Source organism: Acanthaster planci, linkage group LG12 (genome assembly GCF_054643075.1).
Source record: "Acanthaster planci isolate LZ-2023a linkage group LG12, COTS_SCS, whole genome shotgun sequence".
Classification (NCBI taxonomy): domain Eukaryota; kingdom Metazoa; phylum Echinodermata; class Asteroidea; order Valvatida; family Acanthasteridae; genus Acanthaster; species Acanthaster planci.
In genome coordinates this window covers 6,752,013-6,772,057 of record NC_141788.1, presented here as the reverse complement: position 1 = coordinate 6,772,057, position 20,045 = coordinate 6,752,013, and the positions used below count along the sequence as shown (strand labels likewise).

At 42.8% G+C, this 20,045-nt stretch overlaps 1 protein-coding gene across 2 annotated transcripts; it reads left to right on the top strand.

Moving 5' to 3' along the window:
• The first annotated feature begins 152 nt into the window (after positions 1 to 152).
• Positions 153 to 14,350, top strand: lmbrd2 (LMBR1 domain containing 2). Of its 2 annotated transcripts, XM_087144131.1 has the most exons (14): positions 153 to 281; positions 2,256 to 2,352; positions 2,394 to 2,704; positions 5,142 to 5,431; positions 6,309 to 6,476; positions 6,858 to 7,068; positions 7,776 to 7,925; positions 8,138 to 8,286; positions 8,760 to 9,009; positions 9,380 to 9,513; positions 9,767 to 9,875; positions 10,302 to 10,506; positions 11,071 to 11,247; positions 11,760 to 14,350. In XM_087144131.1, exons 3-14 carry the CDS (start codon positions 2,531 to 2,533, stop codon positions 11,990 to 11,992), a joined length of 2,250 nt encoding a protein of 749 aa, XP_087000257.1. In that variant the 5' UTR covers positions 153 to 281; positions 2,256 to 2,352; positions 2,394 to 2,530; the 3' UTR covers positions 11,993 to 14,350. The 2 variants fall into 2 exon arrangements, with proteins under 2 accessions (XP_087000257.1, XP_022087865.1); XM_022232173.2 differs by lacking the exon at positions 2,256 to 2,352 and having other exon boundaries at positions 172 to 281.
• Positions 14,351 to 20,045: the final 5,695 nt, after the last annotated feature.

Sequence of the window (20,045 nt, the reverse complement as noted above, 5' to 3'; positions counted from 1 at the left end):
CCTAAGTATTGAGAGAATTCAGTTTACAAACTTATGATAGAATCTTAAGAAGTAGATAACATCCTACCAAATGTTTATTTGTGCTTTTTGTATCTTTTATCATTTTCTTTCATTTTAAGTACCTATAAGAATAGGATAATTTTTTACATATATGGCTGTCTATATTGTAAAGGCCGACGTGGCATGAATATTTATTTTTGCAATCGCCAGCGGTCGGACGTTCGGCTCGTCAGTCACGGAGAAAAGAACAGATTTCCACCCTTTCTCACCCGAGTTTTTCGGTAATTATGTAGTTTTAGTGTGTTTTTCTTTCCCTTTTTCATTTCAATGATGCACTGGTTGTTAGTTTGCAAGTGAGACATTTTTAAGGACGAGCTTCTGTCGCGGCCACTGCACTGGTTCCGCTCCGTCCAAAACGTACATGTACGTGATTGTACGTGAGGCATGCGCGTCACCACCACCTGCACAACCGGCAACCCTGCGTCATTTCGGTCGTGTCATTTGCATTTGTGGGCTGTCACTTGAGTTTGAATTTGAGGTGAAAAGAATAAGATCAGGGGGAAGTAATGCACGAATATACACGACCATGAAAACAGCCGATAAATTCTAGGCCCACTTTATTTTTTTATAAGGAGTCTAATGTCCAGGTCATGAAAATCCCCCCCGTCATGAAGCCCCACCCCCTTTTCGACAGCCTGATATGCCTGAGTAAATCCAGTTTTGGTGATTTTTATGGATTAATTTAATTAGGTCCCAGTAACTCTAACCTTGAAAGAATCAGAGGGCTTTGTCTTCCCTTTTCAGTTCTCCATTTTATTCCTCCATGACAAGTGGCAAGTCCGATCAAGGACCAATAGTTAACAAGTGTTTGGTTTGTGACATACCTAGCGCGTGTACAGTGAAGTTACATGTAGAGTGCTGGCGACCCTAGTCAACCGTTGTCAGGTCGTTGGGCTGAAGGGAGGAAAGATTGCCGCAGGAAGGGAAAAATAGCAAAGTAAAAATGGTCGTTTACTAGTGACATACTGTTTTTCCAGCATTTTTCTTAAAACTGGTCCTATTAAGAACGGATGATGGCAACCAACGATGTGACCAATCTCGATAGGCTGGTTGCAAACAGTTGACGAGACTAGTCCAACCATCGTCCACTAATGATCAGAGTTAGTCCAACTGTGGTTAACTGTGGTCCTTGATGCTTAATCGAACATGCCCAATGAAGAGTTCAGGCCCTACATGTACTTGTTTTCAAGGAAAGACGCCAGCCCTTAAAGTAATGAGACTCTTCCTCATGGTTAAAGATCCTTGCCAAACAGAACGGTGCAGTATTTGACAGTAGTTGCCAGGTTCATAGGACTGGGTTCCTACTGAAACCTGTGAGAATTATTATGGATGTTGAAAGATTTTGGAAGTCAAACCTTATTCTCTTGTCGTTTTTGCAAGTTTAATTCTCTCCTTTTACATTGCTTGTATTTTCTGCAGTTATTTTTCACATTCGGATCTTTGACTGCCTTAATAATGCTACAGCTTACAAGCAGAAAAACAGAATTACATCTTCAGCTCTCAAAAGTTGCACTTTATGCTAAAAACGGCAAGGATTGACTGCCAGTGTTCGATTGAAGTTCAAGATTTGGACTTGAAGTGTTTAAAATATGCATTAAAATCAGGCTGACATTACACACTTGTCAGCCAACGGAATTCCCAAAAGACACGGTTCTCAGTGTTTCATTAGTTGGGCTCAAGTGATTTGTTCAATGTAAAAGCAGACTTCTCTCTAGTATTTTTCACCTGCAGTGTAAGCTAAGCAACATTAGTAGAGGCATTCAAGTTGAAGTCGAAGCACTTGGCTGGTGTATGTCTGGTTTGTTTGATAAAGTTGATTTACTTGATAGTCTGGTGGTCAGACGATGAAATATGAAGGAAATATGTAGAGATGGAGACTGGCTGCCACACCTTTTAACAACGGCCAATTGACATAAAACTAAAGGGTGTAGGACAGATTATTCCTTGTGTTGGTGGCTTTGACTACCTTACATTTTCAGATAATTACATGTAAACTTGAAATTGAGAGTCAAGTTTTAGACAATCTGAGTTTAAACCTCGCATACCTGTCATGGTCTGTTTTGGGTACTACCCACATGTGATGGATTGTAACCAGGCAAAACAAAAAGCTATTAAAAAGTATTCCACTCCTCAATACTCTCGATTTTCAAAGTTTAAAACAGAACATTTCTAATCTGCTTTTTCTTCATTTGCAGTGAACATATTACAATTACCTGCTGAATCACGGGCACATGATTTCATTTGTTGGACAAACATGGCAGCTGCATTTTGAAACCCCCAACAGAACTTTCAGTCTCATCGAGTGGACAAGGATTCTACTTTCAACTTTGCAGAGCTCCATGTGGATGTAAGGTTGACGTACCTTACCCTCTGTGAGAGTATTTGCGTTTATGCCTGGTGTGAAATATTTCTAGTGGAAATTCCTCTCAAGGATTCCCTGAGATAAAATCCCCCCCCCCATCGGATCATCATGAGCGTAGGACCTCTCATCGGTGAGATAGCCTGCGTATTTCTTCTCTCCGTCTACCTGCTCCACAAGTATGGAGATTGGCGCAAGCAGCATGTCTTGGTGACAGTAACAACATTCGTCTCGTGGTATTTCTCCTTCATCATTATCTTCATGATCCCCCTCGATGTCAGCACGGTTCGTATCCTTTTTTTGTCATTCGTCAGTTTATAATGTTTGGTCATTGAAATGAACAATGGATGTTCTTAATCGTTGCTGCTTACTTTATTGGATGTTGTGGGATGGGTCGATGGGTGGGTTTAAAAGTGGGCAAAAATTTCAAACGTTGACAATTTCGGATGGCCTCTTAATGGTCGTTTAACTCACATCTTATTACGTAACAGCTGCCTCTTTGTAAAAAAGGGGATGCAGTTTTTTATGTCTCTCCTCAAAACCCTGTTTTTAATTTGCAAATCCAGTCCCTATGCCTACAATTTCCAACCATGTCATTGTGTAAAATTCTTTTGTGCATATATTCTTTTATTTTCCAGAATTGTTGATTCAGTCTTATTTCATTCCTATCTGTCACTCATCACAAAAAGGGGCAGGAAGGAAGATTTGCCGTCTCAAAATCGAATGTCCCTTATTGGAAACATAACGGGAAATTATTAAATGTGAACAATCATTGTGCCGTAATCAGTATATACACATACATTTGTATGGATGAGGAAATTTAAAGCTACATGTAACTCCATTGCAGTGAATTGATATATCAATAAGAAAGTAAGGCTAAATTTGCAATGTAAATATGTAGGTTGGTAAAGCTAATCCAGCTGTCAAGAGCATAAAATCAATTACCTGCGGGGGGGATCTGACGTCAGGAAACAAACAATCCATCCTGTCCTTTTCATGCAAGTAGGGGAATAATTTGTGCATTGCAAACGTGAATAAATGGCAGACCTGCCCCCAGGCAAACATGGCGAGCATAAGTTTTTTTGGTTTTTTTGGCGGGGTATAGGATGTAGTTTAAGACCTTTAAGCTTATGGTTTTGTGTTTTGCAGGCAATGTTTGTTCTCAAATTTAGTTTTGATTTGAAGGCATCCATAACACAGACATGTTAAGTAGTTTAGATTTGTGGAAAGTTAGGATAGGATATTGCATGTTGAAGCATTCTGGAATAGTGAAATTCAATTTAATAATTACATTTGTTTATTTAAGTGCAACTGATATAACTGTAATATCTTGTCCTACCCACCAACACAAGAAAGTAAAGTTTAGAAAACTCTAACGGAAGCAACAAAATCATCCCTATGCTCTTCCTTCTTTCAGAGCAGACACATTTCCCCAAAAGCTACGTGTAGATGAAAAATCAGCTCTTCTTGCAAATCTATCGTCCACAGGACATTTACTAGCCTGGCATCCAACTCAGCATCTAGTGCCTGTTAATAATTTGGTGCACATTTTCTGCCACATTACCATTAGTGGCACTCAGCCTTTGATAATTCCCCCAAGCAATATTACTTAAGAATGCTTAGGTCAGCAAGACTGCCCAAGTAGCAGCGATAGCTGATTTATAATCATTGAGGCTAGCAGACTGGAACAGATGAGGTTTTGACGTCATCTTGTGGTCAGACTTGTAGGCATAATATATGAAGATTCAAGTTGGGACACATATTATAACAACATTCGTCTCTGTGAAATGTCAGTCCAACAAAACAGGTGCTAAAAACCAAACATAATACCAGTGTCAATTATTACATGCATTTCAGTTGAGGATTTTATACCAGGAGTGAAAAAAAAAATCTCAAAGAATCCATTAAGATGCAAGTATGCCTTTACATGAACATTTACTTGCATGTTAATTTCACACGTAGATGTAGGTTCCAATTTGTATAATAAGCTACTGCACTCTGTACAAAACATTGAATATTGCGTACATGTTTATGGATTTCCTGCATTTCAGACAGGTGTTTAAGTGGCATTTTTGTAAATTTGGCTTACTCAGAGCTGTGTACAGAGAGAACGCCAACTTCAGTGTTGGGAACCAAAATGGCTGTTCATTGTGTACAGTAGTAGCTTATGTGTGTCAATTGTCTATGTGTACCAACACATAATCCACCATTTTGGTTTCAACAATTGAGACACTCATGTCGCAACTCTCTCTATTAACAGCTCTGGCCCTATATGTATCGATACCTGTGGCCCACCCAGCACTTGAAACGTAATGCTGCATTTTTAAAAATTGCTGTAAATTACAACCGTTTGAAATGAAAATTTGCTTGAAAAGAGGAATTGAATTGTTGTGTACAATATAATCTAAGTTTCTACATAAATGTTTTGTTTAGACACCAGTTGAATCTCTGCATGTGATTCTCGGCACTTGAACAAGTTGGTAAAATGATACACCATGAATATAAAACAAAACAATGAATTTAATAATGTATTACTTGCACAGTGGAAGGAGAATGTGTTAGAATGAACATTCTTTGTAGTTTGCATGGATTATGTACATGTAGAATTTATAAGAGCCCTTGAAAAAATGGAAATATTCATGCAGTATGGCCGAGAAAACATCTTCAAGGTATCGTTTTTAAACTTTTGAATATAACCGTCCTATGTTGATCTCCTTTGTAGACATTTTACAGGCAATGCAAGGAGAGCACACAGAAGCCACCCACTACCTTCCAATCAACAACACTGAGCACTGTTGGGTTGCCTCATCCTCTAAACATGACCGTTGAGACTGCCCTTGTGAACACCACAAAGACTGACCCGGTCAAGAATACCATGACCTCCCGCATGGCCCGCGAGGCTCCCGACGACAACGGCGAGGTGACCTGCGAGAAACCTTGGAGTTACATCCCAAAGGATATCTTACCAGATATTTGGCTGATTGTTTACTGGACAACCTTTATACTGACGTGGTGAGTTCCAGGGAAAATGGAGGAGAGTTGGGAGTGTGTGTACCTCAGTGAGTATGTGATTCCCTGATGATGTGATGGGAGGGGTTGATTTCAGCATTACTTGCTGTGTCCTTAGGCAAGGCACTTTACCCCTACTTACTTCTCTCTACCAACACGATATTGGTAACCCTTCAGGTATAGACTAAGCATTACAAATTAGAAATCTTATTACATGCAAGGTAAGTAGCTTATAACACAAATTTGCTGGTTTGGTAAAACTTCCGGAACGATATTGAACTGTGGGCCAAAAAAAACGGAATCTCTTGTTTTTTCAAAAATATTCATTCAGGTTTCAAAACCGTCTGTCGAAATGAAAATGCCACTTTTGGGGGGCACTGCAGAACTAACTGTCAAGAACTTGTAATAGTTTGAGATTCAATGTTAATGCTTACTCAGCACTTACAGGACGGTTGTGATATTACTATTATTACATGTATTTATTTCTGGTCATGACTTTGAGGATTCCTTAAAAGTGCCCTAGGCACTGTAGCTCACAAGCCTGAAGAAACCTGTAGAGAGGAGACAATGAGAAGCAGTTACAGTTTGAGAGGTGGGAGGAAAACCCCAGAGGAATTTTCTGGGTAAAACCCACGGAATTAGGTAGAGACTGGAAACCCAGGACTGAGCTGGGACTTGAACCCGAACCCAAAGTGGTAGAAGGCGAGGAAAGAACCACAACGCCAACCTGACTCCCCAACGGGCACAACGCCCACCTGACTCTCCAACGGGCACAACGCCAACCTGACTCCCCAACGGGCACAACGCCAACCTGACTGCCCAACGGGCAGGTAACAATATCAATAAGTTGCACTTCAGTCCTATTATCATCATGTTTCAGGGTCATCATGCCACTGATGAAGTCCTACGCCAACGCCGGTGATTTCACCATCCGTGGTAAGCTCAAGACAGCCATTATTGAGAATGCCATTTGGTACGGCAGCTACCTGCTCATCTTTGGAGTGCTTCTTATTTATGTCGCCGCCAACCCTAACCTGCCACTCGATGGGTAAGGATTCTCAAATCAAAACATGAGCTGTTGCCTAACTTGACCAAGTCGCAGGTTTCTCCAAGACTGCGCTAGGTTGCCCAGCGCACTCCTGAAGAATTCCTGGTTTTAATGCAAGAAATGCAATTCAAATGAAACAAACCCTTCCAGGTCTTCCTAAATCCAGCATGAAATTTTGATCAATTTTAACGGACTTTGGACTCCAGAACCCAGCTACCATTATTTTGCACTGAGTTTGATGTACATTTATCCATGATATACCATGGGGTTACTGCAGTGGATTGTATTGTCAAAATTCAGAAAGATTCCATGCCAAAAAAACTAAGAAATCCACCTAAGTCTTGAAGCTTAAGACTTCTCGATATTGCTTGTCTCTGCCAGCACTAAGCTACAGGTGATCTGCATCACAGCCAGCAACACTTGGGGCTTGTTCCTACTGGTCTTGCTACTGGGCTATGGACTGGTGGAGGTACCTCGGCAGTTCTGGGCTCAGTCACGTAAAGGTTACCTCCTCAACTACACCTATTTCCAGATTGCCAAACTGAGCACCGAGCGATCTGAAGCCACTGAGGAACTGGAGGATCTGCTAGAGGTGAATATGGCCTTGGCTGTGGCTTGAAATTATGCATGAGTCTATGGGTAGCGGCTGCAGCCAGTTCCCATAGAGTTCTGTAATGCCAAGCCATAGTCAAGTGATTTGGACGTAGCCAGAGGGTTTGACAAGCCTGGTGAGTTTCACTGAACTGCTCAGCACAAAAGTTTTCTAAGTCTAAGCGGTGTCTGAATTGCTTGGCTATGGCTCGAAGTCACACCTGACTCTATTGAAACTGGCTTTGACCACAGCCAGAGACTTGTCTGTAATTTCAGGTTACAGCCATGTGATTCAAACATTGCCTAAGCTTAGAAAGTATTTGCTCAGCCAAAACAGGTTACCAGTCAATATATCACATGATGCATATTTCCTACAACTGGTTTCCGTCTGTTTTCACTTGGCAAGGGAATGTGGTGAGCAATTTTTCTGCTAAGAAGTAACCATTTTGGGTTCACATTCTGATAATTTTGTAATGAAATACATGGACATTGACTTCGAAGCAACACCCTTCAAGCTGGGAATAAACTGTGAAATGGAAAGAGCTTATTCCTACCAGAAATGCTCAGTGTCGTCATACAGCATTCAGAATGGAAACAGACCTCTTAACTAGCAAGGCTCTCTTAATGACCGTTACTTATTGACAGAGGAATTGTCTAGGATTCCAGATATGGTCAGAGGTTAAATTGATTTGTTTATCGTTGGTTTAGGATATTCGACAAGCCTCAGATGCGGTGCGTTACAATCATCCAATCAGGAAACACGTCAACACCATCATCAGTAAGTGTCCGGAGAACTTCCAAGAGTCACTCACCAAACATCTGGATGACTTCAAGGACTACTCTGACAACAAGCCACAGGTAAATAGAGACAGGTGGTTGCACAATTCGTTGATATCAGAGAGAAAAAGCAATTTGGTCAAGAAAAAGAATCAATGAACTCTTCCCTCAAGTTTCCAAAACACAGGTCACAAGAAATGGATTGTTGTTCAAGAACTTCATGCAGCCCACCGTTACATTTGCATATCAGAACTGTGCCTGGTTCTTGGAGTTAACATCTTTGAAACCTTTAGATCCCATCAGAGAAGGAGTTGGTACGGTTGCATCGGAAGCTCATCTTTGCCTCGCTGGCCAAGCGGAGAACAGACACACAATGGGACATGCTGATGGAGAAAGCATGTCACCTTGAAGACATCCAGAGCAACGAAAATAACCACACCAGGTCAGAAGCGACTGTCCACGGGACAACTTTTGGGGACCCTAACTCCCTGCATAAGTTTTAAGAATTTTCCTGACCACAGCATGGGTACCCAAAGTCACATTTTTGTGCAAGAACCTCAGAAGACATCCAACTTCTTGCCGTGTGAATCGCAGGTAGCCAGCATCTTCCCCGATCCTGCAAAATCATCCCAAAGCTTGTAGATCTTGAAAGATTTTGGAAGGCGTAGGTCAATCCCCTGTACCTAGAATATCCCAGATTGTTGTTTTGACATCTTCAAATCCTGCATTTAGGATATCCTGAACTGAGTTGATGTGTAAGGTTACCATCATGGGTTTACCGACTTGGTAAATGTGCTTTCAGAGTCAAGAAAAAATGTTCAAACTTTTTATCTCGTGAGTTGATGACACCTCAAACATTACTTCTGTAACACTTTCCCCTCACACTGTGTTTCTAATTTTCACCTCCAACTGTAGAAAGTTCAAGCATTCCTTTGACCCCAAGTACTCCTTCTTAGCTAGTTACATCTGCTCGCCCACCGTGGAGTGGTATTGGTTTGTCTGGCTGATGCCTTCCATGCTGAAGGTCATAGCCATTCTCCTGCTGCTCTTCTCTCTCATGGTCGTCTGGTCAGAGGTCACCTTCTTCAGTATTGAGCCGGAGCTCTCGCTGTTTGCCATTTTCATTGGTGCTGCCGCGAGGGATTACAACTACCTCTGCATTGAGGTTTGCACTAACTGAATGAAGATTTTTCTGTGAAACTGACGTTTTTAGGCAGCAGTTCCAGCATAGGGTTGGATCTCACTCAGTTGATAGTTAATAGACTCTTGGCACAGTACTGTAGAAGTCTTGGGTTCAAACTCTGCTTCATTCAGTAAGAACATTCCATTTTCGTGAGTGACTTGCAAATTATTTTTTTAATCTTGGGAGGTATTTAAAAATCCATTTCATCAAGAAACTCTGTGCTACACCAGATATCAAGCAGAAATGGCTAAACCTGCTCTTATGTTGAGCGCTTGAGGAACTTCCAGGGTTTGCTATACCAAGAACATGCTATAGTGGATTAATCAAAGGCTGTTTATCCATCTCTGCTCAGCTCTTATCCTGCCTCATCATTGCCTATCTCTGCTGGTGTGCGTACTACACCGTCTTCAAAGTCCGAGTTTTCAACTACTATTACCTTGCCCCCCACCACCAGACCGACGAAAACAGCCTCCTCTTCTGTGGCACGTGAGTGCAGTGGCCTGTTTCATTCACACCGAGTTTGCATTGGATCATGTTGTATCTTTAGTTGGACCTATGCTTCCCAACCACATCACAGTTCTAAAAGTCAGTAAAATGGTGTGTGTGTTTTTTTTAATGTAAGTTGCTTTGGAGTATGAAGCGGAACTTAACATTGAATTGGTCTAAAGTTCTCATTAAGAACTCATTAATGCTTTCACAATGTTTCCTCTTGTATTCCTTTGTTTTTTTGGAAGGGCAGGATGCTGTGCCGGCTGACTCCATCTCTTTGCCTTAACTTCCTGGGTCTCATCCATCTCGATGGTCACGTAACTGGCAAAGAAGATATGATTGAGACGTCATACACCTCGGTGAGTTGAAGACTGAGAGTTAACCCGAACTGAAAAACTGGAGGATTTAACACTGTCTCAGTTGAAAAAGCCGGTTTCACACTGATGGATGGATTATAAGATTTGCGGATTTGGGCCTTACTCACAAGTTGACCACATTGAATTGAAAGTGAGGTTAACTTCTTGATTTTTGGAATCTGACCTTAGAATAAGAATGAAAGCAATAAAAAGTTCATCACTAATTAATGTCATTTATGCTGATAAATAATTAAACACTTTGATTAATTATATCCAAACATTTTAAGCCACATTTAAGACAGAGGCATGGAATCCAAAACAGTCTGGCACCACCCCATTTATCAGACTACAGTATATAAGATAAGATTCTGGGAACAAGATCAAAAATGGATACCCTGTAAAGGTGTTTTGGCTTCTTTTTGTGACCAGATCATGGGTCGTCATATGGACGTTTTACCCTTCATGGAGGCAGGGTTCTATATCTATTATCCTATCACCGTGGTGCTTCTATGCATCGCTACCTACTTCCATCTGGGCAGTAGGTGTCTCTCCTTCCTCGGATTCCAACAATTTGTTGGTGATGAGGATATGACTACTGATCTCATGAACGAAGGACTGCAACTCGTCAAGCGAGGTAAATTGTGTCACTGTCGTTTCTTGTGTATAAATGGATTCCTCGTTGCTTTCAGTTAGAAAAGGCAACCATGTGAATTGTTAAAAGAATTCAGTGTCTTTGAATAACCAAGAGTTTAATGGTTGTGTGACAGTTCGGTATGTGTTCACACAATCCAGAGAGAGTTAAGAGCGCTACTGCAAACTGTTAACTAAAATGATCTGAAATGTATAAACTATAAAAGATTAGACCAGGTCAAATCATTTCTCCTAGACTTAATGTTTCACTTTTGCTTTTGACGAACACTTAATTAACCTCAAGCAGTTTTAACTTTTATGAGTGATACAAGACTTTATTTTCAATTGATCTTTAAGTAAGATTTGAAAATTTGCATGGTGGAAGTAGTACATATGGTAAGGATTTGCGGGTACAACGTGGAATGTATCTTTTCAAGAAGAGTTGAGGTTCTGAAGAGAACCGGTGAGTATCAACTTGCCATTTCGACCGGGATGCTCTCACCGTCCTCAGGAGAGTGATGAACAAAATTGATCTTTCCTCTTACTGATATAAAAATGCGATAAACAGAGAGGAGAAACCGACAGCGACAGATTGATGGAGAGCTTCGGAGGAAGAATTTCCGGGAGCAGTTTCCATCTCGGGAGAACGGGTCTGGACCCGTAAGCGGAAATCGCTTTGGTCCCAAACCACGAGGCAGTGATAGTGACACCAGCAGACATAGCACAGGGTCCTTAACCACCAAAGGTAAATCAGGTCATGTCTCAATCAGACTTCCAGACCTCTGGCTATGTCTGCTGTCAGAATGTGACTATAGATTTCCAACCAGCAAAGACCTAGCCCTTAGACATTAACTCAGGCTTGACCTTTGACTTGGTCATTTTACTGCTTCTTCACCCATTTCCAAAGCTCATCTTGTGATACTCTGCATTAAGTGCTAGTTAATAAGTGCATAATTGACTAGAAGCATTGTGGAATTGTATGCGAGTTCTGGATTTGGAAATTCTAATGAATCAGAAGTTTTAATTCAGATTTGACTGAAATCATTCAAGAAAATCTCAGGGAACTGGGCGTAGATTTTGAACAGCATAAGGCCCTTGCACCAGACTGCTTGTTGAGATTGCTGTTGGCCCGCGTCGGCTCTATGCACATTTCCACGCAAGAGACATGATGATGGAAATGCAATTATTGCCACATTATACATATCTAAAGTATAATTCCGGAGTCAAGATAAATCGATCCTATATTTGTCTTCACAGCCAAGTATAGTCGTAGGGAACCAGAGGATTCTCGCGTTGAGTTACTGCGCGACAGTGAGCCTATTGACTACAATGAGGAAAGTGCAGCAGAATTCACCGACAGCCTACCAGACTACAGTAGAAGGCACAGCAGCGGTCGCAGCACCAGTGGGTACTCATCAGACACGGCCGCCGGACGTAGCACGGGCTTGGGTAAGCCCAGGGGAGCTAAAGGTATCTTTGATGATGTTTGAGGAGGACCCTGAGAGTGAGAGCGGATGCACTTGCCTAGCTACCAACAGCTGCTAACCCTGCCTTCCCAGATCCTTCAAAATCCACCAGGAGGTTTTGGAGGATCTAGGAGAATGGAACCTGTCCCTTGTTACTTCATGCGGGACTGGATGCTTCTGGAAAGATGAAGTACAAAGAAGGTTAAGTACAGCTGGATAATATTTGGACAATTTTAAATATCCTCAGAAGGTTAGGGAAAAACTTGGCAGGCCATTATAATGTGGGAAAAGCTATTTACAATGCAGTAGGGGATCGGTGGAAGTTCTGCAGTTTTCACTTCAACTTTAGGAAAGGTCGCAGCAGTCCAAAAGAATACACAGCACTTGTAGAAAATTTCCAAAGGTGGTGTTTAGTTATGATGTAAAAAAAAGAGAAGCAATCTTTACAAGTGTCATTGTTATGCAGCGGTGTGTTAGAAGTGCCATCCACACCACATAGTCTCACTTCATCTCAGCTTGCATGGAGCAAAACTTGAACATATTTTCATTGGTTGAATACCGTGATATAAGTCCCTATTGGACATGGGTAATATTTTCGAAGACACTGGGCTCTGTTTTCATTGAAGTTTGCAAGAAGTGTTTGTTAGGCCCACCAGAGGGTAACAAAAATGTGATTTATTTATGGCATATTTTATCTCTAATTGTATGGGAAAAGGAAACTGGTTTTTATTACTGATTTTTGTTATTGGTGATTACGTCCATTTTTAATGGTTAATGGGTTTTTGCGCACATTTAGTATTTATTTAGAGGACCTACGGTCTACCACCATTTATCACAAGTCACCTCAATATTTGTGTAGACTATTGAGTGTATAAATAAGAACAATTTCCAAGAAGTAAATTAACTGAAAAATGACAACTTTACATTCTGTTTTCTGCATCGCATTGCAGGAACCAGACAGGCTCGTCAAACTTAACATTCTTCATGACAGTTCTTGTATGATGCAGTAAAACTGCAGGACTGGGTTTTTTGGCCAACTTACCCAAACAATGTTGACATTTTATTTAATTAGGAATAGTGTATCCTCAAAATGACATCTGTACTCAGTCACTTTCATATCACTTCCTGCATAAGCAGGAGTAGTGATTTTTTGCTTGTTTGTTTGTTGTGAAGTAGATTACTTCCATGAAATTGGACAACTTAGATATTGTACCTGCAGGTCAGTATTAATTGGAACAAACCTTGTGTATTCATTGTACAAAGTTGAGGAAAGAATGGCATATTTCGAATAGGTGGTCATTTGAAATTTCGATCAAAATATCCATTTTGCTTGGAGTGCAGCCTTATTCCTGCTAGATGTGCTTCAATCTGCCTCTGATCATGACCGTTTGTTCCGTTTCTAGCACTTGGTGTTTCTGTTAAGGAATCTGTGAAGTACCGGTAATGTCAAGTAAAACAGCCATGGTAGGGAAACTCTGATCAACCGAGATGGGTTTACCGAACCTGATCAGTGTGATGTGTCTGGTTGGGTTAAAACCAGGTTCAGTACAGATGCAAGGCAAGAGAACTACCAACACCCCAGCCTGATACATTGTCTTTGCTTTAATAACAAAGACAAACTGAATTTGACTAACGATGACAATGATACAGTGTCCCAGAAATATCACTTGCACTTTGTGCTCAGAAGGATGAGAAAACAGATGCCACAAATGTTGATAAAATTAAAGTATTGTAAATGAAATATTCGTGCCTGGTGCTTTCTGAGAGCAATGTGATGAAGATAAATTCCAGATAAATGTGCAATATAATCTGTGATATGGGAAATGATTTGTTCCCCTTGTCATATTGGCCTAGACTCATATTTCCTAATCTAAACAATTTTCTCAATTCTTGCTTGGTTGGCTTCTGTTAATTTATTGTCCCTGTAACTTTCATTCATGCCCACCACACCAAACTCCTAAATCACATCCTTTTCAAGAAATTAAATAGAAAAAGGACAAATCGGTGAAGCCATAGTTAATACGTTTGGAATTTCTTAAGGAAGTCCTAACATCGTCGAGATGCAAGAAGCTGTCCGTAAAATTTGGAATTTTGATCTCAGTGTGAATTTTGCATGTTTGATTAGCAGGCCAGTACTGTTAAGATCAAAATTTCACATGCAACATTTTTTTCATTCTACACATTCCATCGTTCTTTTGTTTTCTTTTGAGAGACCTGTTTATGAATTGATACAAAACAAGCTGTGATTCATCCTTCTATTAAGTGTGGTTATTTGGAATATAAGGACCAATTTTGCTGCTTGAAAATAAGCTGTAACTACGTGTACTATAATGTGATGAATGTAGTTCGGTTATGTAATAAATATGATGTATTGTAGTGACACAGATTCTTTTGTGTTTTATTTTTGTTACGATTCTGCTCTTTAAATCTGAACCGTGTTCACCGCTGGAGTGTCAGGTCTAGGCTACCGTAGCCACATCACTCTTTTCTTTGTAAGCACACCAAGGCTTTGAAATGCTGGTTAACATTCTGAGCATTATTCTGTTTTAAATCTTGGATCACCTCTTAACTTGAATTTTTTCTAAGCAATGAGTGGGGTCTAGTTCTTTCATTTTGTTGTTTAGATGGTGTTCTCATTGGAATAAAAAAAATTAAAAATCGGGACAGTAGTAAAATATCTCATAAGAAAGTACACAAAATAAAAAGTGGTCCTTAACTTTTTTGAGTAGTGGGTGTTCCTAAAGCAGACAAAATTTGTTTTCGGAGTTAGTTGCTGAACATCATGAAACTTGCGTCTGAAACCCAGGGATAACCCGAAAACCTGCATTTCACAGACACTAACTATTGTTTTGTCAGTTGAAACGTGTTTGATGAATTTGGGTCAACGGTGCGTCAGAAATTTCCATTTGAAAGAATTACTGACCAATGGAATGACACTCGACAGGATCAGCTGAGATGTCGCAGAAGAAATAATGGACCTCGAGACTGGGAGGAGATCGATGGATGTAGAGTCTTCAAAAAAAACCGACGGCTATGATTGTGGACGTCAACGCAGGAATAAGTCCAACATGGGATGTGTGACGGTGGTGGTCTCGTTGAATCCGAGTGAATGGGCAGAGTTTACATGAAACCTCGGGCACTGCTATGGAGGAATATTGCAAGAGGACATTAATTTCTAGGTAAGTTTTTGGCCCGGAGTTTCTTGCACATGTATCAGTGACTGGTTGTGGCTGGTTACTTGTAACTGGTTAATACGTTTCCAAGGCGCTGGGGGTTGGAGACTTGAAGGAAGGCTGGAGGAAAGGATTCCAAAATAACAACAGCAGGGGAAGCTTCCACAAGCTGTCGAAACTAGTCTTCTTTCAAGAAAACCATTTCCTTCATACTTTATATATGGTGTATTTTCAGACCTTTGTGTGATTAAAAATATTACGTCCCAGGAGTGCGCCACACATTTATTCAGACGCATTAATGAATATGAGAAATAGGCCTATCACGTCCTGAAAATGTCGCATTTGAACATTTATGTTTATTATACCACGGTCATAGATAGTGAATTTTTATTGGTCGCGAATTGATCACGTGATTTGCCCCAAACGCGCATGTATCATTCACGCGTCGGGTGCACTGGCGATATTGCGTTCACGTTCCCCTCATTTTATGCGCTTGTGAGTACTGACTTGTTTGATGGAAGATTGGAGGAGATGAAGGATTTTTAAAAGGTGATATTTTCAAGTTGATTTAAGGAGTACTGCGGTGAAGGGTTTAGGATTTTGTAGCCCATGTATCGGTGGCATACATACATGTGACGTGGCCGCGTGGTATCTGCCTGCACGGGCGAAGGGATAGTGAAAGATAAATGGTGTAATCCTCTTGTTTTACGGTTTTTGGTATAAGCATAAGTAAGTATATTTCTTTCTGTTGAACTAGTTAGATAACTCTGTTGGTTTACGACTGTATATTGGGGTTATGAATGCATCGCAACGACTCCACGAGCTAGCTCTGCATTTGACCGAAATTTGGGATATCATTACAGTCTTTATCAGTTTGGTATTCAAGGGTATTGCTGGAATGCTCTTTTAATGGGAATAGTAGAGCTCTAAGGGCTTCCATTTTTTTAAAGAAAAACATTCCATTTTCGGAGTATTACATGATAAAAAGCACTTGCTCCATCCTTTTGGCTCAAAGCTAGTTTATTTAGGGGTGGAAACTCATCTAAAATAGTTGACGAGTCGAGTTAATCACTTGATGTACATGTAGCTACGAGGTACATGTATATTAATTGCGGAGATCCACATTCCACTAATGCCTATCGAAGAATATAACACGCCACGACGACGAATGGCCCCACGTCAGCCACACCGACAGCCACGAGCCACCGTACAACACCCTCTTGGGCTGCTCCCCCATCGTCATATTGATGAATACACTGCCGGGCCACGCAGGCAAAACGCAGACATGGGCAACAGAACCCACCGGCCAGCCAGGCATCAGCCTTCTGACGCCCAAGACTTCTTCGCTGAAGGCACCTTGGCGTGAAACAGAGAACAATGCTACCCAGGCCGACTCCCCATCACTTTCTCGGGCTGTCCCAGTGAACGCGCCATTAGGCTACGGACCTCCACGTCCCTACCGTAGGACTGCCCACCGAGCTGAAGTCGCCTCGGCCCCCGCCATGCCTGCGTGCACTATGCAGAGCCTGAGGGCTGAGGGGACAAAGCCATACAGTGTACAACCATTCCACCACCAGCATTTAACGGCTCAATGAGGTCTGCGGGAGGTGGGTCCACGCCTCACCCACTGACCTAAGCGTTGGCTCCAAGCCTAAGCTCACCGACATCCGATCCTTTCAATGTGGGCGTTCAGGCATGGATCAGGCAAAGCGCTTCCTGGGCAGACCCCCCTTTGTTCCTGCCCTGGTGAAAGCGCCATCGGAATACGGTCCCAACGCCATGTGTCCATTGTTACCTAAACCGAAACATCTCCCACTGCTACGGCTCACCAAGACCCTCAACTGCCGAACCAGACGACCTCTACGCGCCTAATGCCACTAGCATTCCAGTCCACATCAACGGGGATCCCAGGCATGAACCAGACCATAGAGCTACTTGTACCAGGCAACCCCCATCATTCCCATCCCCCCATCGGAATGCAGATCTGTAGCCACATCTCCCTTGTCTGCACCTCTGGCATCAAAACCCATCGGCCTGCTGCACCACCGTGATTTAACAATTTCAAGCCCCGGGTCTTTCGCCCTCCGGTATTTTCCGCAGCTCGGCCGTTTTTGCCCGCCCGTCTAGCCCCTTGTGAATTCCCCTGCTATTTTTTATTCAAACTGTTCCGTGCGTAAGAAGTGTAAACGCTCCACGTCTCCACCGGGTCATATTGTAGGAAGTTGCATTCGTCCAAACGTCACACCGCTTCCTCCTCAGCTATCATCTTGACTTCGCGGTCCGGCTCTGAGTCACGCTCTTTGCTGGTCAGCCGCCTTGATCCTAAGCGGACACGCGCGCATCGTTTGTAACCCGACGGACAATCTACCTACATCCGAACCCTCATGCGATCCCCCTCATGACATGCAACATAACGGGGCCTCGTCCAGACTTATCCCAATCCTCACGATGGGTCTTCCGGGGACGAAGGAATAGTCTCCGCTTTTACTCGTACGCAATCAGAGATTTGTCTTCGTCTACCACACAAACATATCATTCCAGTCTTGGGTCTGCCGCTACAGACAAGATCGGTCTGGCTCAGCTAAGTCTTCCGACAAGGGCCCTCTTCCTCGACTAGGACAAATCCAACCTTAAGCTTACCCTAACCAAGTTGGATTGGGCCTCTTGTTGCATCTCCGTTGTGCGGCCTTTTATTCCTACCTTATAGGAGTACATGTATTTCTCCTGGGGCAAAAAAGTCTCCCGTCTCTCCTGACCTATTGCAGTAGCTCTTATGACACTGGATGAGAACGTCAACTCTGTCCTCGAGCAGTTCTCACTCATCTCTTGCCTCTCCCTCTTTACAGGAAAGACTTATCTGTGGGACAACTCAAAGAGACGATAGAATCGTAGGCTAAGCACATCCAGCCAACTCACTCGTTCACCCAGTACGCAGACCAAGTTTGGCACTGCCCTCCCCTCCTCAGCCAACGTAAATAACACACAGGGCACTGTGCTGGTGACTGCCTACTACACTTTATGTACATGTAGTTCTGGCAAGTCTACACGTCGGCCAGATGGGTTCTCGCAACTGTTTTCGATTATTCTTCGGGCTTACGGGTGTCCCTCCGTCCGACCACATTCTTCACCTAACTCCCATCCCTCCTACAAGACCGAATGGGTAGGCATTGGAGACAAAAAGGAGGTTCAGTCGCCCCTAAGATGTTCTGCATGGGGGCATCCTGAACACTCCATGAAGTCTCAACCCTTGTCGACTCTATCCTGGCCATTCGTTGATGGGTGTGCAAATCGCCTTTTTTTAACTTTCACGTCTGCAGTCCATCTACGTATTTTACAAGTTCCTCTGATTCATCTACACCGGTAGAACTTTCGGGATTCGACCTGCCATTCTATCTCTGGGCGTCCCAAAGGGTCTTCACCCGAATGGCGGAAGTTGTGACCGCCTACGTACGCTAGTTCGCAACACCGTCATTCGAATATTTCGTGGGCAGTTCTCCAGACAAGACTGCAGTTGACACTGGCCTTATTTACGAGCTTGCCATCTGCTGTTCTTCATCACTCAGGAATATTGCGATCTGTCCCTGCTCATGCTCTGACTGATCTAGGTGCGGTCCCGACCCCTCTCGGGCTCCTGCACCAAACACAACTCTTCTTCGACCTGATGATGAGTCTGGTGGACCCGGTACCTCATTACCGTTTTCATCACGAGGCCCCTCCAGCCCACGTTCCAGCCCAAATTGTGACCTGATCAATCTCCCAGTTTTCGTGATGAACCTCATCCGGTCACCACTTTACTGGCATCTCAGTGTACGGAACCGTTTGGTTTACGACCTCCCTCTCTCAAAGATGGATCTGTAGGTGACGACTTTCTACGAACCCGTCCAGAATTATCTGGGGTACTTCCCCTCCTGACCTCCCAGGTCTCTGTTTTTGAGAAGTCTCTTCAACACGCGGAACTCCAGGCAACCTCCAGCGCGTTACGTTACTGCAGTACAACCTCTAGGCAAATCAGTCCTATTCGATCAGACGATTGTGCACATGGGCGTCAGGCTCTGGGATCGAATTGAAGGCAACGCATGTCTCGACTGCCAACATTTCAACTCTTTTGCAGACGTGCGTGCGCTCTCAGAGACAGATTATCCAACGAAAACAGACTCTGCGTCATAATATGGCCGAGTTAATCTTCATGGTACTTTTTTTCCACAGGAGAACGTTCGGCCGCTGAGGTTCTGCACCAGACTCCCTCACCTACAAGCCCAGGTGACAGACGCCCCCCTTTCGGCTGGGAAGGCGGGAACGTTGGTATGGTCTTCTCTTTGCTCTGTTCTGGCTGCACAAACCCTGGTGCCTTGATTAACCAAGTTGCTAGTATAAGTTTATACCAACAAATAAGGGCTCTCTACGGTATGGTATGCATATTAGTCTTGCGACGAGTTCTTCATGGCCAGACAATATTCACCGAGACCATGATGACCCATACTGGGTGAGGCACCTCCAGCTCTATCTAATGGCTTCCTTTCTTCAGTGGGTCCTCTTCATTCCACACGGCTTTCCTCACTTTCAGTGCGTCCTCGACAATCATCCTCAAGAGTACGGTACGGTGCAACTATACAGTATACATGTAGTGACTATTTGGGTAAGATGAGCGCAGTGGATTCCTCTCTACAGTAGCGTGGGACGAGTTTGCTTGCAAATACTTACCCAACAGTCAACACCCTCCCATCCTCCCCACTCTGGCTTGGACCTTCCGCTCCGAAAAAGGACGAATATGGTGGCGGCGTCTCAGCGTCGCAATGCATTGTGGTGATAGAGGGCGCACTACACTTGATCAAGTTTTTAGCGAATGGCAAAAGGCGTATTGGGAAATTTGCATATAGTGACTGTATGGGTAGATATCCGCTAGC

Coding starts and splice junctions, on each gene's coding strand:
- lmbrd2 (XM_087144131.1), top strand. CDS start 2,531: ATGAGCGTAGGACCTCTCATCGGTGAGATAGCCTGCGTATTTCTTCTC. Junction 9,514..9,766: donor AGCCTCCTCTTCTGTGGCAC/GTGAGTGCAGTG, acceptor TTGGAAGGGCAG/GATGCTGTGCCGGCTGACTC. Junction 10,507..11,070: donor ACTGCAACTCGTCAAGCGAG/GTAAATTGTGTC, acceptor TGCGATAAACAG/AGAGGAGAAACCGACAGCGA.